Source organism: Nannospalax galili, unplaced genomic scaffold (genome assembly GCF_000622305.1).
Source record: "Nannospalax galili isolate Female #2095 unplaced genomic scaffold, S.galili_v1.0 scaffold858, whole genome shotgun sequence".
NCBI classification, from domain to species: Eukaryota; Metazoa; Chordata; class Mammalia; order Rodentia; family Spalacidae; genus Nannospalax; species Nannospalax galili.
In genome coordinates this window covers 2,523,429-2,540,246 of record NW_008341877.1, presented here as the reverse complement: position 1 = coordinate 2,540,246, position 16,818 = coordinate 2,523,429, and the positions used below count along the sequence as shown (strand labels likewise).

At 40.4% G+C, this 16,818-nt stretch overlaps 1 protein-coding gene across 4 annotated transcripts in view; it reads left to right on the top strand.

Annotated features, from left to right (window-relative positions):
- The window catches only part of Trpm6 (transient receptor potential cation channel subfamily M member 6), a 189,357-nt gene that overhangs the window by 12,719 nt on the left and 159,820 nt on the right, over positions 1-16,818 (top strand). For all 4 annotated transcript variants that reach the window (XM_017799220.1, XM_017799218.1, XM_017799219.1 and 1 more), the window contains exon 2: positions 13,885-13,958. In XM_017799220.1, coding sequence (XP_017654709.1) covers positions 13,885-13,958 — 74 coding nt within the window. The remainder of the gene's footprint in view (positions 1-13,884; positions 13,959-16,818) is intronic.

Genomic DNA, 16,818 nt, shown 5'->3' with positions numbered 1-16,818 from the left:
AGACAGGGTCTCCCTGTAGCTCCAGCTGTCCTGGAACTTACTATGTAGACCGGGCTGGCCACCACGCCGGGCTCCACTTGATACTTTTGTTTTGCAAGATAGGAGTGGTAAAGTGTTTATATATGTGCCCAGCTAGGAATGGGGGCTGCTACAGTGTTGGCAGGCAGGCACAGAGTGTACTGCATCTAAATAGGTCATAATGGAGCAGTGCATGGGGAAGCAGAGAGGCTTGGGGGGCACATGGAAGGAGAAAGTGGTCCAGATTTCATTCCGGAAAACATGATGTCTAAATTGGTGGAGAAGCGAGAGGAATGGAGCCTGCGGAGGTGAATCCAGTGGCTTAGAAGTTGTTCAGCAGATGTGAAATGTGGAGGTTGAGGCAGGGAGAATGCCCAGGATGTGGTGGGCAGCTAGAAGACTGAACATTGTGAAGGACTTTCAATATCCTAAGGCAATGGAGAATCACTGGTTTTAGATGAGAATGACTTGCTCACTTGTTCACTAGACAGAGATTACAGGCTTTATTGCAGAGAATGGATTAAAGAAGGGAAAACTGGAGGCAGGAAGGCCTGGGAGGCAATCAACACAAAACTTTATGGTGACTTTAGAGAAGCAGAGGAATTAACTACGGCAGTGGCAATATAGATGCAGATACATGGACAGGTGCACGAGCTATTTCAAAGATAGGTCTAATACTCCTTGGTGGTTCATTGAATGTGAAGTACTGTAACTACTAAAGGTATGGTTCTGCTTCTGCTCAAAAGATCCAGTAACTTAGGCTGGAGAGATGGATCAGTGGTTAAGAGCACTGACTGCAGAGGACCTGGGTTCGATTCCCAGCACCCATATGGCGGCTACCAACTGTCCTTAACTCCAGTTCCAGGGGAATCTGAAGCCCTCTTCTGACCTCCACGACATTGCACAACATGGGTGCACTCACATACATGCAGGCAATACACTTGTACACATTAAAAAAAAAAAAAAAGATCCAGTAACCCAGTAACTTAACAGACTACTAGGAGAAGAAAACGTTTTGATGAGGAACAAGCCAGCATATTGGAAGATCAACGATGTGTGACTGTCTTGCTTTGTGCTGAAATGCTGAAAGAGAGTGTGTGCAGCATCTTTTTTTGGGAATGTATCCTGGTATGCAGCAGGTGGGTGACAGGGTAGTTCATTAGTCTTGAAAAATGGCCAGTTCTGAAACATGGGTTGTAGGCATCTTAATCTAGAGGTCACTGAGGATCCTGGAATAAGAACCGTGATCCTTGCTTTCATTACAACCAGTTGGGGAGGGACAGAAGATGATGTCCTGGTTTCTAGCTTGGACATCTGGGTACACTGGGGAATCCAAGAGAGGCAGCCATTTTGGTGCAGATAGATGAGTGTATGGCCCATCCTCAGTGGCAGGAAGAGGTTCCTGTCCTCTAACTCTTTTCTTCTCTCTTTCTCTACTGCTTCGATTACACATGACCTCTATTGATGAATAGTTAGAATCACTAAGCACAGAGCACTCTTTTTAGAGAGGTCATCTGGCATTCAGTTTTCTTAGTTGCTCAATATTCACGTTTTCAAGGTTATGCTATACATTTATTTAACTTCAGAACATTCAAGCTGTTGCAGATATCTAAAGAGACCAGTCTTCTAGCAGTAGTGCTTTTTATTTATTTCATTTTATTATTATTACTTTAAATGCAAGGCATTTGGTCACTTCAACATCTTTTTGGAAGGAAGTTAAGCATAAATAATAAAGAAATTGTAGTTCTTTGAAGCAATTAAAATGCATTATGCTCTGTATTTTTAAATGCCTAGCAGTTACTAGTAGCTCACATCTTTTTTTTTTAATTAAAAAAAAATTTAGGCAGTGAAAAAAATCAGTCATATTGGTTCTCTTTGAATAAAGGGTCGTTAGAAGCAACTAGCATAGCAAAAAGTAAGGGGACTTAGGCATGGAAAAGAATACGTAATAGTATTTTTTTTTGTTTTCTTTGTCTTTAAATTTTTTTAAATTGAATTTTTGTATAGTTCATGCAGAACATCTTAACTTTATACTCCCTTCCCCACTGGCACCGCCCATGGCTCCCTGACCGAATTGCGTACATGTCATCATTTGTGTTAAGGCCCATCATATCAACTTGGTGTCCCCAGATGTCCAGTTCATCCACTGAGGTCTAGTCAGCCTATCTAGAGTCCCTCCCTTTAAGAAGATCCGCTTGAGGCTGGAGAGATGGCTCAGTGGTTAAGAACACTGAATGTTCTTAATGAAGACCTGGGTTCAAATCCCAGCACTCACATGGCAGCAAACAACTGTCCATAACTCCAGTTCCAGGGGATCTGACAGCCTCTTCTGTCCTCCATGGGCATTGCACAATGGCTGATTTACCTACATGCAGGCAATACATGCATACACAAAAGAATATAAAAATAATAAATTTTTTTAAAAAGTTAAAAAAAAAAAAGATCAGCTTTTCCTCACCCAGCAGTAATCAGCTGCCAATAATTCTTCCACTAAGATTGGGGTCTGCTGTCCATTTCCCCAGTTCTATGCTGGGCTTTTGTCTGCTTGAGTTTGCGTGGGTCTTGTGCATGCCGACACCATTGCTGTAGGTTCATATGAGAAGTCCCAGAAGTCTGTAGGACTCTATTTCTGTATGGTCATGCACCTCCTCCCTGGCTCTTAAAATCTTTCTGTCCCCTTTTCTGCAATGGTCCCTGAGCCCTGGGTGGGTGGATTTTAATGTAGGAGTCCTGTCCAAGGACCCACACTCTGTAGACTCTTACTCTACATTTTGGTCATTTGTGACCTTTTGTGTTCCTGGCCCTCTATTGCATGATGGAACTTCATCGATGAGAATTGAAAAATGCATTAGTGTTCTCTTTATCCCTTGTTCTGTGTTCCGTGAGGTGCAGAGATTGCGTTGTAGGTGTGCCACTTAGGATTGGGCAATTCACAGACCATCTCTGTATGTGACCAGGTGTGGAACTCTGTAATAGTCTGTTGAAAAAGAAGCTTCTTTGATGGGTGGTGACTGGAAGACTTGTCTGTAAATTTAAGGATTGATATTTTGAGTAGCTCTTATCTTTTGCTTATAAATTGGTGCAACCGGCATGGAAAGCATTGTAGCAATATCTGAGTTGACTTAGATTTCTACTCTACAAGTGCAGATGTGCACGAAAGCTATGCTTTCAGAGCTATTTAATAAAAACGAAAGGATAGCATAGATTTACATGAGTAGGTTATTGGCTAAATAAATTATGGGACTTTGTTATAAAGAAATACTAGTCAGCTCCCAAAAGAACGAAGAACTTTTATGTAAATAGATATGTAGGATTATTATTATTATCATTATTGTTCAAAAAGAAAAAAATTACCAGGGCCTAATTTAACTGATCCCATGAGTGATAAAAACTCAGAATGTAAGAACTGAAAGTGTGTGGCATTATAACGATTAGAACTTTGTAGCCACATTTTGGTTTGTTTGTTGTTGTGTGACAGTTATATAACACAGCTGTAGAGGGATTGAGGTGACTGAAATTATTACTACTATTATTATTATTATTAAAAATGGAAGCAAAGTGCTTGTGTTTATGGGTAGTGAAGGAAATGCTCATGGAAGTTTATTGTTGGATACTAGTAACCCTTGGGGTCACCCATTCAGGGAGAGCTAGATTTATATATTTTGGGCTGGAGAGATGACTCAGTAAGTAGTTAAGAGAATTTGCTGCTCTTCCAGGGGACTGGTGTTTGATTCCCAGAACCCATGCTGGATGGTTTACACCACCTGTAACTCCAGCTCTAGGGGATCTGATATATTCTGGCCTCTGTCGGGCTCCTGCATTCATGTGTACATGCATATACATACATATACTAATTTAAAATTAAATAAATATGAGGTGGGCATGGTGGCACATGCCTTTAATTCCAGCACTTGGGAGGCAGAGGCAGGTGGATCTCTGTGAGTTCGAGGCCAACCTGGTCTACATAGTGAGTTTCAGGACAGCTGGGGCCACGGCGAGACCTGTCTCAAAAAAAAAAAAAAAAAGAGACAAAAAAATTAAATAAATTTTAGAAAAAGTTTATCTTCTTCTGACTGAGATTGCCTATAGGCCAAAGGAGAAAGCAAACTTGTTTGTTTTCCTACCTTCTCTTACTCTTTAACTCCAAATCCCGTTCCTCTGTGCAGAAAGCTGCAGACGCTATTTCTGAGACCCACGTTTTTAGGTTTGCTCTTAAGAGAGAAATTCCTATGTATGCAGCAGGAATATTACATTCCCTGCGGGGTATCCAACATGGTACTATGAATGTTCCCATGGATCATTTCATATGCTTGGTGATCCAGCTCCCATGGAACATACTTTGGGGATCACACTGTACTGTGGCACTGTCAGGTGCTCATAATAGGAAGAGTGACTGTGAATGTACTTTTTCTCTCTTGCTCTCTGGATAAGAGTGACAAAAATGAGTGCTGAGATTTGCAACATTCAGAGAAAAATAGGCTGTTTTTTTTTATTTTTTTATTTTTTTTTATTTTTTTGTAGAACATGGGAAATAGAATCTTGGGCAAAATCTCCAAGAAAGACAATTTTGCCATCCATTCCTATCTGTCAGGAGAGTAAGCATGTTCTGAAAGCCTGAGCCTTTTCTTTAAAAACTGTTTTAAACCAGGCATGGTGGCACACGCCTTTAATCCCAGCACTTGGGAGGCAGAGGCAGGCGGATCTCTGAGTTCAAGGCCAGCCTGGTCTTCATAGTGAATCCAGGACAGCTAGGGCTACAGGGAGACCCTGTTTCAAAAAGACCAAAAACAAAACAAAACAAAACAAAAAACCCCCAAATCAAAACTGTTTTAAAAAGAGCCAGGCATGGTCGTGCACACCTTTAATCTCAGCACTCAGGAGAGGAGAGACAGGCAGATTCAAGGCCAGTTGGGGCTGGGGCTATACGGAGACCCTGTCTTAAAAAGACCAAAAAATAAAAAATGAGTGCTGAATTCTCTAGGCCAAGATTTCTGTATTTCTAACACGGAATTCCATTCTACCCTATGAGAACCTCTGCTGTCTTCTTTGAGGACCTCCTACCTCTGTGTAGGCTGAAGGGATGTCTCCTGTGCTGTCTTCTCCCCTATGCACGTGCTGTTTATAACTTACTTCCTCACTTGATATCTACATGTAAACATAAGAGCTTCCACCTTGGTATTGGCATTTAGATATGATTTTATGTACTCCAGTCAGTGCTGGAGATCAAACCCAGAGCCTTGTATATGCTGGATAAGCATTCTGTTACTGAGCTATACCACAACCTTTATTTATTTTTATTAGAATAATATGAATTGTCAAAGTATTTTTTAAAATGAATGAGTGAATGAAGCTATTGTACTTAGAGGTGCTTAGAGGTGTCACTGTTTTAAAGGGGGAGAGTGGATAAACTTGTAGACTGTGTCCTGACTGTGCTTTATGAAAGGATGGTTCCACACACGCATGCTTTATAAGGTCACCAGGAGGTCATTTTCATGACATCTTTTGGAGGCTGGGTACAGTTGGGACTGAAGTTAGTTGTAAGGTCAAGAGTGGAAGGCATTCATATTATTCTTGAAAAATCCCTCGCATTGCTTATAAAGTACAGCACATGAAGAATTTATGTAAACTTTTTCCCTCAGTGTTGGGACTTTCTTCACTTGAGTGCCATATTACATACAGGATCTTGAAACATTAGAATCTACTCATCAAGATGCAGTGCACAGACTGAGATATGCTGTGCATGTGAGAACTGAGACTGGATGTGGTGGATGCTCTGCTCCTGCATGGTCCAAGGTCTCCATGGAGTCATTTGTTGGCTTATTTCTCCATTGTGGCCTGAGGCTCCTGAAGGGATCCTTTCTTTTTCTTTTTTTTTAGTTTTAAAAATTTATTGTTTTTGTATGTATGAGTGTATTGCCTGCATGTATGTAAGTGCATCCATGTCATGCGAAACCCACACAGGTAAGAAGATGGCATTGGATTCCCCTGGAACTGGAGTTACGGATGGTTGTTAGCCTCCAGGTAGGTGCTGGGAATTGAATCCAGGTCTTTTGCAAGAACAGTCAGTGCTCTCTGAAGCCCCTCCAAACGGTACCTTAATCAAAATTGTTTTCGTAATGATACTGGGCTTACAGTTTTCAGGTTTTTTTTTTTTTTTTTTTTTGAGAAAGGTTCTCACTATGAAGCCCTAATTGGTTTGGAACTCATTACATAGACCAGGCTGGCCTCAAACTCATAACTGATAACAAAATCCACCTGCCTCTGCCTTCTGTGTGCTGGGATTAAAGGTATGTACCATCATGCCTGGTTTAGTAATTTGCCTTTGCATCATCTCATCACTGTTTTTCTCAAGGTTACATGATTCTCCCTGGTCCCCCTTTTTTTTGTGATGCTAGAGATTGAGCACACAGTCTCACATATGCCAGGTAAGTGTCCTGCCACCGAGCTGTAGCTTCAGTCCCTAACTTTCTCTCTATATTCAAAGCAAAATCACTTATTGCAACAGATTAAATATAAGCACATAGGAAATACAGCTGCCTTAAGACAGGTATGACAGTGATTTGCAGCAATATAGGACAATGTTCTTGTAAGCATTTTTCTTAACATTTTTTCTTTAAAATATTACTTGGGATGGATATGGTAGTGCTTGCCTTTAATCTCAGTTCTTGAGAGACAGACAGGCATATCTCTGTGAGTTTTAAGCCAGCCACAGCTATATAGTGAGACCCTGTCTCAACACTCCCCCTCAAAAAATGTCATTTATGTTAACAAATATTATGTTAATAGGTCAATTGTTATTATTTTTAATGAACTAATGAGTAAAATATTATTTATTTATTTATGTGTGTGTGTGTGTGTGTGTGTGTGTGTATGTGTGTGTGTAGGTCAGAGGACAACTATTGGGAGTTGGTTTTCTCTTTCTACTGTGTGTTTCCTGGGGATTGAACTCAGGTTGTCGGGCTTGGCCACAGGCACCTTTACCCCCTGAGTCATCTTACTGGCCTTGAGTAAATATTTTTTTAATATCCTAGTTTAAAAATGTTTTATTGTGGTCAATACCAGTAGACATAACTCATAAAAGCTTTTTAGTTTTCTTGGCAATTTTTAAGAGTTTTATGGGATTTTTTTTTTTTTTTTTTTTTTTTTTTTGAAAAAGGGTCTCCCTGTAGCCCCAGCTGGCCTGGAACTTGCTATATAGATCAGGCTGGCTGTGAACTCACAGAGATCCACCTGCCTCTGCCTCCCAAGTGCTGTAGCTAAAGGCATGCAACATCCCTCCTGGCTCGAGTTTTATGGGATTTTAAACTCCAAAAGCTAGGAAGTTGTTGCTCTTCAAGATGAGATCCTACTGATCAGGAGCTGAGGCAAAATCACCCACACTTGAAAACTTCTTTCTTATTACATTTATTTATTTATGGATGCATGCTATGGTGATGAGTGGAGGTCAGAAGACAACTTGTGGAGCCCTCTCTCTGCCCACTATGTGGCTGTTGGGGCTGGAGCTCAGGTTGTTAAGCTTGGCAACAAGAGCCTTTACCTGATGAATCGGATTGCTGATCATGACTACATTTTTTATTGTTGTTGTTTTGTTTTGGTTTTGGTTTTTTGAGACAAGGTTTCCCTGTAGCCCCAGCTGCCTGGAGCTCACCGTGTAGACTAGGCTGGCCTCAGTCTCACAGAGATCTGCCTGCCTCTGCCTCCACTAGTGCAGGCATTAAAGGCATGTATCTCCCACACCTGGTGAGGGGTATGCCCACTCTTTTAAGACTGTTTATCTGCCAGGCGTGGTGGCACACACCTTTAGTCCCAGCACTTGGGGGGCAGAGGCAGGTGGATCTATGTGAGTTCAAGGCCACCCTGGTCTACACAGAGAGTTGTAGGCCAGCGGGGTCTACAGGGAGACCCTGTCTCAAAAAGACCAAAAAAAAAAGTCCCTCTCTCTCTCTCTCGCTCTCTCTCTCTCGCTCTCTCTCTCTCTCTCGCTCTCTCTCTCTCTCTCCCATCCTTATTCTTTTTCTTTTGTTTGACATGATGTAGCTCTAGCTTTCCTGAACTCACTATGCACAACGATCCTCCTGCCTTAGCCTCTGAGTGCTGGCATTTCGTAAGCCACCACACCTGGCTCTTTTCTCTCGTTTCATGGGAGAATTTTAATTTGTCTAATTTTGACTGTGTGGTGTGTGTTTCCATCATATTTTCCAAGTTCATAATTTATTGTACAAATTGAGTATTGCGTGGTGCGTTGATGTTAGCTTCTGCAGGCATGGGAGTTAACAGATGAGGTTGGACATTTTAGAATCCATTTATGTTGCTTTCACTGGTGGAGTTTTTCAGGCCTTAACCTGAAGACCAACAGAGTGATATCTCTGCATGTGGCCAGCATACAATTTACCCTATCAGTGGTAGAACACTTGCCTATCACTCATAGGTTCTGGGTTTGATCCTTAGCATATAATAACAAATTTGGGGGTATTTTGCTCCTTGGAAGTGAGTGGGGCTTTTGTGCATCTGCCTGGAAGATCTTAGCGTATTAGAGTGGTTATGTAACAAACAGTCTCCATGTTCAGCTAAAACTCGCATTTTATCATCCAGGGACACTTGTAAAAACACTAACAAGAGGGATTTTTATTTCCTCTTCTTAACAAAATTACTGAACATGACCTAAGATGTGTTATATTTGCATGTTTCATTCCTTGGGAGACTGGGCAACCGTGTGTGACAGCTAAGGAAAAAGATATCTTTCACTGATAATTTGAAATTGTGTTTTTGAAATCACGAGGCTTTAACCAATGGGAGGAGAGAAAGGAAACATCATTATAGTTTGCAACTTTATCATATCCTCTGCAGGGATATGTGCCTCTAATCCCCCATTTGGCTGTGTGAAGAATACAAATGTGTTATATACTTAGAAGTTCACATGATCTAGAAAGTGATTTTGAGATTCTACATGCTTTTTCCCAACAGAGCAGCATCTACATGGAAAAAACCTCAGTTTGAGGGTTTGTGAGTTTTTCTGTTGTCATTCCATTTTAGAGATGTCACAAAAAGCTACTAACATAAAAATAGGCTCACCTTTATTACCACAAAGGTGAAAAAATAATAAGCTGTTTCTGTGTTTTTTTTCTGAGTGTACTGCTAAAGTCTGTCTCCTAAAAAGAATATTTAGTGGAAAATCAATCAAAATATATCATGGTCTTGTGGTAATGTTGGTGGAACAGATACAACAGGTACTAAATTTTTGGATATTTCTGATTTGGATGTTGTTTTTCTGAGACTGTTTCTCTCAAATTTAGTGAGTCAGACGAAGCGTCCTTGCAGAGTTCACATGACACCCAGTATGCTTTCCAGAGCTGACTCTCCCAAGGGAGTGTCCTGGCTTCCTACTGCTAGTTTCCTTGAGCTAACATATGGTTCATCTGCCTGGTACTTAGTTTGAGTGAATGAATCTTTGCTCCAAGGGAGAAGCCCTACAGAGAAAGTGTCAAATGCCCCTCTCAAGTCTTCATTTGAGCCATTCTTGTGGTTCCCTGCAGTTTTTGGATTCCAAGATACATAAGTCAATGCCCTCTTTAAGTAGAACCTATAGGGCTCTGTCTCTCTTCCTCTCTCTTTTGTATGTCTATGTGTGTGTAGTATGTGCATGTGTATATGAACATGTATGTGTGCATGTGGAGGTCCCAGGTTGAAACTGGGTGTCTTTCTTGATTGTTTCCCATCTCCCACACTGAGATAGCTTCCTACGTGAACTCAGAGCTCACTGATTCTGCCAGTCTAGCTAGCTAGCTTGCTCCAGCAGTCCCCCATCTCTCTCTCCTACATTCTGGGATTATAGGTGAGCCACCATGTGCATCCAAATTTTATGTAGGTGCTGGAGATCCAAACTCTAGTCCTTACTCTTACAAAGCAAGCACTTTATCCACAGAGGCATCTCTCTACTGCTGACAATGCCCTTTTTTTTCTTTCTTTTCTTACTGGTGCTGGGGATTGATTGAACTCAGGGCTTTGGCCATGCTAGGCAAGCCCTCTGCTACTGAATTATAGCTCTAGTTCATATGCCTTCTTTTGAAGTAGGTCATAATAAAGTTAATAAAGGCAACAGAATGAGTGCAATTAAACATTATAAGAGCTGCAATGTATGTACAGCGAGCTGGCAACATCAAAGCGGCAGCAAGTCATCTATTCATTGGACAACTTTTGTGAGATATTTGAAGTCACAAAAATGTTTTAGTAAGAGGGGCTGGAGAGATGGTTCAGCAGTTAAGAGCACTGACTGCTCTTGAAGAGGACCCGGGTTCGATTCCCAGCACTCACATGGCAGCTACAAACCGTCCTTAACTCCAGTTCCAGAGAAATCTGAAGCCCTCTTCTGACTTCTGCGACATTGCACGACATGGCTGCACTCACATACATGCAGGCAGTACACTCATACACATAAAATAAAAATAATAAATAAAATATTTTAAAATGTTTTAGTAAGAAAAAAATGACTTATTTACCTCAATCACTTAGGCCTATGGTGCTACAACAGATGGTCAGTTTTTTACAAATTAAGATATGTATCTAAGATTATGTCTTCTCAGAGATTCTTTCCCTGAGAGAACCTGTGTTCTAAAAATACTCAAAAGGCCTATAGTCTGGGAGTGTGACTTGGTGGTAGAGCACTTATGTGGCGTGTAGGCTCAGTCACCAGCATTACAAAGTGAAAACTCATACCATGTGGCTATTGGAGGTCTTTGGATATTTCTTTGCAAAGAACACGTAAGTCCTAAGATTGGATGGAAAAGCCGATTATGATTTAGGGAGGAGGAAATTGAGGCCACCACTATTTCTCCTCTGTCTTTCCCTCTTCCATGGACAAATTGTCAACAAAGACAAAACCACCTTTCTGTGGAATGAAGATGCAACAGCGGCTTCAGAAAGAGTGTCTGCCTTCAGCTGCACCCGCAGTTTAGGGTGGTGAAAGCTAGAACACTGATGTTTGCCATGTGGATTTGAACTGCTGAATCAGAGACAAGGCTTTGGTTCTCTCTTGAACTCACCATGGGAGCATTTCCAACACATGCTGGAGAGCATATTGAAGAGGTTACATATGAGGTAGGGGAGGGAGGGTGTGGAGTTTTGAAGTGAGAGGCATTTGGAACACTTATAAATGAGCAAATTAAAGTTTTAATTAAATAATTAATTAAAAATTAATTATTTAATCTACCTAGACATCTTCACTATGTGGCCCTGGCCAGATTGGGACTTGTTGCCCTCCTGCCTTGGCCTCTGGAGTGCTATATTAGAGGATCTTGCCATAGTTTTGAGGTAGGATACAGGAGTTCCAGGAAGAAAGTTTCTGTGTTCCTGTTGTGGCACAGACTTCCTGTTTATACCATGGAAAGGAAAAGTCTATCCAAGCGTGCCCCTGGGTCTGTTTAGACTGTGTTCCTTTTGTTGTTCATTTAACAGTTCCCGGGTTAGGGCCTGGGGTAACAGAAAGGACTAGCGTGGGGCTTACATAAGCTGCAGTTTAAGGAGAAAACGGGCCTGTAAGGCTATTAAATCGTACTGCGAAAAGTCCTGTGAGGGAGAATTGCAGGTCAGAAGGCATTGTTCTGTGGAAAGAAATACATCAAAGTTAAGTTGCCAGTCCAACAAACAAAAGCTATTTTGTACCTTTGGTATGGTCATTGATAATAGCCAAGCTCCACTGAGACCTGATAAATAAGTCCTCAGAAGAAAGCTAAGCTTTTAGTTGACAAATCTATTCATTAACCCAGTAAGGGAGTGTTATTATAGCTGTTATTTTTGGTGCTAGAGATTGAACCTAGGGCTCTGCATGCTAAACACATGTTCTACCTCTAAGTTACTTGCCTGGATGAGCTAGTCTTGACTTCATTTCCATTTTTGTAGATGAGCAAACGCATATGAAGAAATTGAGTGATTTGGTCATGAAGTTTGATCACAGAGCAATTATGTAGCCTTTTTAAAGAATAGAGAGGCTGAATTCAGCTTGCTTAGTGTGTAAAATGTAGGCCCCTAAATTAGGAGACCTCTTTGCACCTGTTTGTTTCTTATTTATTTGTTTGTTTGTTTAATCTGGAGATAGTTTATTGTTGTGCTGCCAACACTGAATGTACATGCCTAGGCTCAGTTGACCCTCCTATTTCAGCCCCCCAAGTAGCTGGGATAATAAGTGGGTAGTATTGTATCTGGCCTGCAGCTCTAATTAGTAGCTAATCGCAAACGTGGACTATTGTATCAATTTTTACCTCTTTCCCCCTTTTATTTCTACTTTTCTTGACAGCAGGAGCTTTGTCTTATTTGCTGTAGAGTTCACTGTGTGTTGTGTGGAGGCCTGTCCAAAGTATTTTTGAATGGTTTAATAGATTGAAATTCAGAATGAAGAATTCTTTGGAGACATATTAATGCCTTTGTAGCACCTTAGTTAGCGCTTTGCAGATATTAGATACTTAGCACATGTTTGTAGAATACCTAAATGAAATTGTTTATATCTTTGATAGAGATGGACCTTAACGATTCGAAATTATTGTGTCATTTCTTGTTATAATAAGTAAAATTTTAACTCCTATCCATTTAATTCATTTAAAATTATGACAGGATTTTTCCAGACTTAGGTTTTCAGTATTTTTCTACCTTAGTGGATGCTTTTTAATGCATAAAAATAGTTGCAGACTATGCAAAAAAAAGGGGATAGAGCAATTCATTCAAGAAGTTTGCTTCTCTGCAGATAACTGTTTAACGTACAAGGTACAATGAATCAAACCTTCCTTTTACTTAAGTCTGGATTCTGTTATTTTGTATTGTATTCAGTAGTGAACACCCGAATTTAGGGTTTGAGCCCATGGGATAAGGTTCCCTCCTTTACAGCATGCATGGAATCTAAAGTTATATCCATATTTCTAATCCTTACTATATGGAGTAAAACTATTTTCCTATCAGGACAAGGGCAGGCTTATTGGTTACTTGTGTTCTGTGCCTCTAGACTTCCAATGTAGCTCTTAGAGAAGGTTGTCTATGACTTGAACTTTGGAGAATGAGAGACACTTATTAGACGAAAGAGTGAGTCCCAGTGCCCCCATAGGTTTTGTAACGTGAAGTGATGCTGCCAGTTGTAGGCTGTGCTTACCCACTGTGTTCAGATCTTGACAAGATGACAACTGTCCTCTGACATGCTTTCCAGCTTCTTATGAAATCTTAGCCAAACTGGAAATTAGTAAGTGAGAAGTTGGAAGTATTGAATAGTCATGCCTTAGGATTATAGTACAAGATATGAAAGTGATTATTAGCAGACTTAAGAGAACATGTCAACTATATCTTTGCTAGGATCTTGTTACTCAGGGTGAGATACTGTATGATATGAATTAACTTTGTATTTTTGTGTGAACATTTGACTATTTGTGCTTTTATGCTATAGAAGTCAGTGAGTGTTCAGCCTGTTTGGGGTTGGTCTTGGCATTGTGAGTGTGTGTGTGTGTGTGTGTGTGTGTGTGTGTGTGCGCGCGCGTGTGTATGCATGTACATGTGTGGAGGCCAGAGACTGACGTTGGATGTTTTCCTCATTTGCTGAGTAGGCTAGATTAGCTTTCCAGCAAGCCCCAGGGGTTCTCTGGTCTCTGTCTCCCCAGTGCAGGGATTATAGGTGTATACCATGACATGTGACTTTTATGTGTGTTCTGGGGCTCTGACCTCAGGTCCTCATGCTTGTGCAGCAAGCACTTTGCTGGTTGAGCAATCTCTCTAGACCCTGTCCTATAATAATCGTACTGATCTTACCTAATGAAATTACGGTGATTGATCACACCACTCCAGCACTAAATTAAAATAGGAAATAAAATAATAACACATTTTGTTCTGTTCCAGAAATCCTGGATTGAAGGAGTATTCTGCAAGAGAGAATGTAACAAATTCATACCCAATTCAAAAGACCCTCACAGGTATACTTTTTAACTGTGTTCTTCTTTTTTTTCGGTATATTTTAAAATTTTTTATTTATTATTTTTATTTTATGTGTATGCATGTATTACCTGCATGTAGGTAAATGCACCCCTGTTGTGCAATGCCCATTGAGGTCAGAAGAGGCTGTCGGATCCCCTGGGTCTGGAGTTACTGACAATTGTTAGCTGCCATGTGGGTGTTGGGTTTGGAACCCAGGTCTTCTGCAAGAACAACCAGTATTCTTAACTGCTGAGCCATCTCTCCAGCCCCTACATTCTTCTTTTTAAAGCAATACTATTTGGAGTTCTGTTTGAAGAAATTTAGAAATACGACTTTTCTAGAAGTTTTGATAACATCTATCACATGAGACTATGTATTCATTTTGGTTTATACTTGTTCCTTTCACGGCATAGACACATGCTTGAATACTGTAGAGAATGTAGTCAGAAAGGAGACTCTGTTGGTTACCTCACAACAGCCCCAGTGCCTATCATGGAAGATGTTCCTGATAAATATCTGTTTAAAGAATGAATGGAGTCTAAAGAGGAAAAAAGTTACACATAATGACATCACTGTTAATATTGTGACGTATTTTATTTCACTGGGTATTTCTGCTCCTCTTGGTGGTGGGACAGGTGTTATAGGGAACAATGGGATTCTGCAAAGTTTGGGTAGATAATTTAGAATATCTACATACTGAGCATTTAATGTATTGTGACTATTTCTTCTCCCAATTAAAGTGTCTGTGGGAGACGATGACTGTTGGAGACGTTTTAGGGACACTGTGTGGATGGGTCCAGACAGGTCAGCAGAGTTAGTTCCATTTTCCTCCATGGGCTTTTTGTCTGTACAGATCATGGGCAGCAGAAAAGTGGCTTGAGTTAAAGAACCCTGAGTTCTTGACAACCCTTTGAAAACTCTACTAGTAGAACAAAGTTCAGCAAGGCACCTGGTGAAAGATACGGGAAGAAAGACCTGTGGAAAATTCCTCAGGGTAATCAGGTCCATGAAATTAAGACTGAATGTCATTGCCTTGGTGGAAAAATTAAAGGGGAAACAGGAGAGCAATCTTTTAATTAGGGTAGCCAGTCCATTTTAGATTCCCTTGAGCCATTGACCTTATATTCATTTGTTTAGGAGTCATGAGTATATGCTTCCGAAGGGCAACATGGTGAGGTTATTTGGCAATGACTAAAATGGTGTTCTTTACCTTTGTTAAACATTGACTAGTCCCACCCTCACTGAATTACCTATGATTTGTAAGTCCTGTGATTGGAAATTCTCATTTTACCTGGTTACAGAATGTTTATAGGATGCGAAGGTTACACTGTTTTTTTTTCCATTCATCTTTTATGGTGTCTTATAATGAGATGATGGGTCAGTGGAAAGAAGATAGAGTTCTAAGTGACGTTTTTGCTTCTTTAAATGGAAAATCATCTGCACGCTCACCTTGGACCTCATGAAAAGTGATAAAATAGCATCTGTTGTTAGCCCTAAAGTGTAAGAAGAGTCTTGAGTGTGGGGGCAAACTCAATCAGAGGTAGAGCCAGGGCTTTGTATACAGGGGACCTTGCCTTCAGTCCCCAGAGTCAGAAAACAAGAAAATCAATGGTCGTAACATATTTTTCTTTTTTCTTTTGTGTTTTTTGAGACAGGGTCTCCCAGAGGCCCCAGATGGCCTGGAACTCACTATGGAGACCAGGCTGGCCTTGATCTCAGAGATCTGCCAAACTGGCATTTGCCACCAACACTTGGATCCATTAATTCTGTGAATGATCCAAGGCTTGCTGCATTTTATGGAGAAAGAAAACAGTTCCTACATTTGTGTTGTTACAAAAAAATTAATGCATGACTGTGGCTGTTTTTTTATGCAATCTGTTTTCTTGGGTTCTAGTAAGATTCTCAGAAATGTACTTTTTAATATAGTTTTTGCCATTATAATGGATAAAAAAATGGTATGGTATTTCTTTCTTCATCCATGTGCCAAAATGCCCAACAGAAGTGAGTTAAGGAGGAAGTATTTATTTTGGCTCTCAGTGCCAGAAGGTCTCAGTGAGACATAGCGGAACTGATCTGCCACTGGTCGCAGAAGTTCGTGGCAGGGTCTTACTCCCATTGTTCATACCAGAAAACAGAAACTGTGGTTCTAACAAATGGTGAGTTATGACCTTCAAGGGCCTGTCCTAGAGTGAAATACTTCTGCCAGCCGGGCCCTGCTTCCTAAAGGCTCTACAACCTTTAAAACAGCACCACAAGCTGGGGGAGGATCGAACATTCAAAACATTAGCCTGAGCCAGGGAGGAGGAGTTCAGATTCAAACCATAATAATTTGTATTTCACTAGTTCATTTCAATAAAAAATTCTCTCTTGTATTAAAATTTTAAGTTCCTAGTAAGAAAACAAATCTAAAAGACTTGACTATAAAACCTTTTTCCTCCTTATTTTCAACTTCTTGAAGTAAAGCTTCCAAGAAAAGACACAAAGACTGGAGCGAAAAGAAGTGAAGGCTAGACCGTGGAGCTGTGAATAACTCAGAATGACCCTTACCCTACACATGCCACCTCTCGTCCTCATACTTTAAGTAGAGTTTTCTTTTGAAATTTTTTCACACTGCAAATACAATCATTGATGATTAAATTCTGGTTCTTCTTTCAATTTTATGTCTTACAGGGTTTATACCGAGTTCAATATTGTATAACTGTATTAATTCAACAGTGAACCTAAAAATTTACAGCCACTTTTGAAAGAGGTGTATCCTTGCTCTGAATATTGTTATTGAATATGTTAAAGCTGTAATGAAATGCTTCTTCTAATCATGTAGTTATTAAAAATTTTTAAAAAGATTAAAAAAAATAGTAG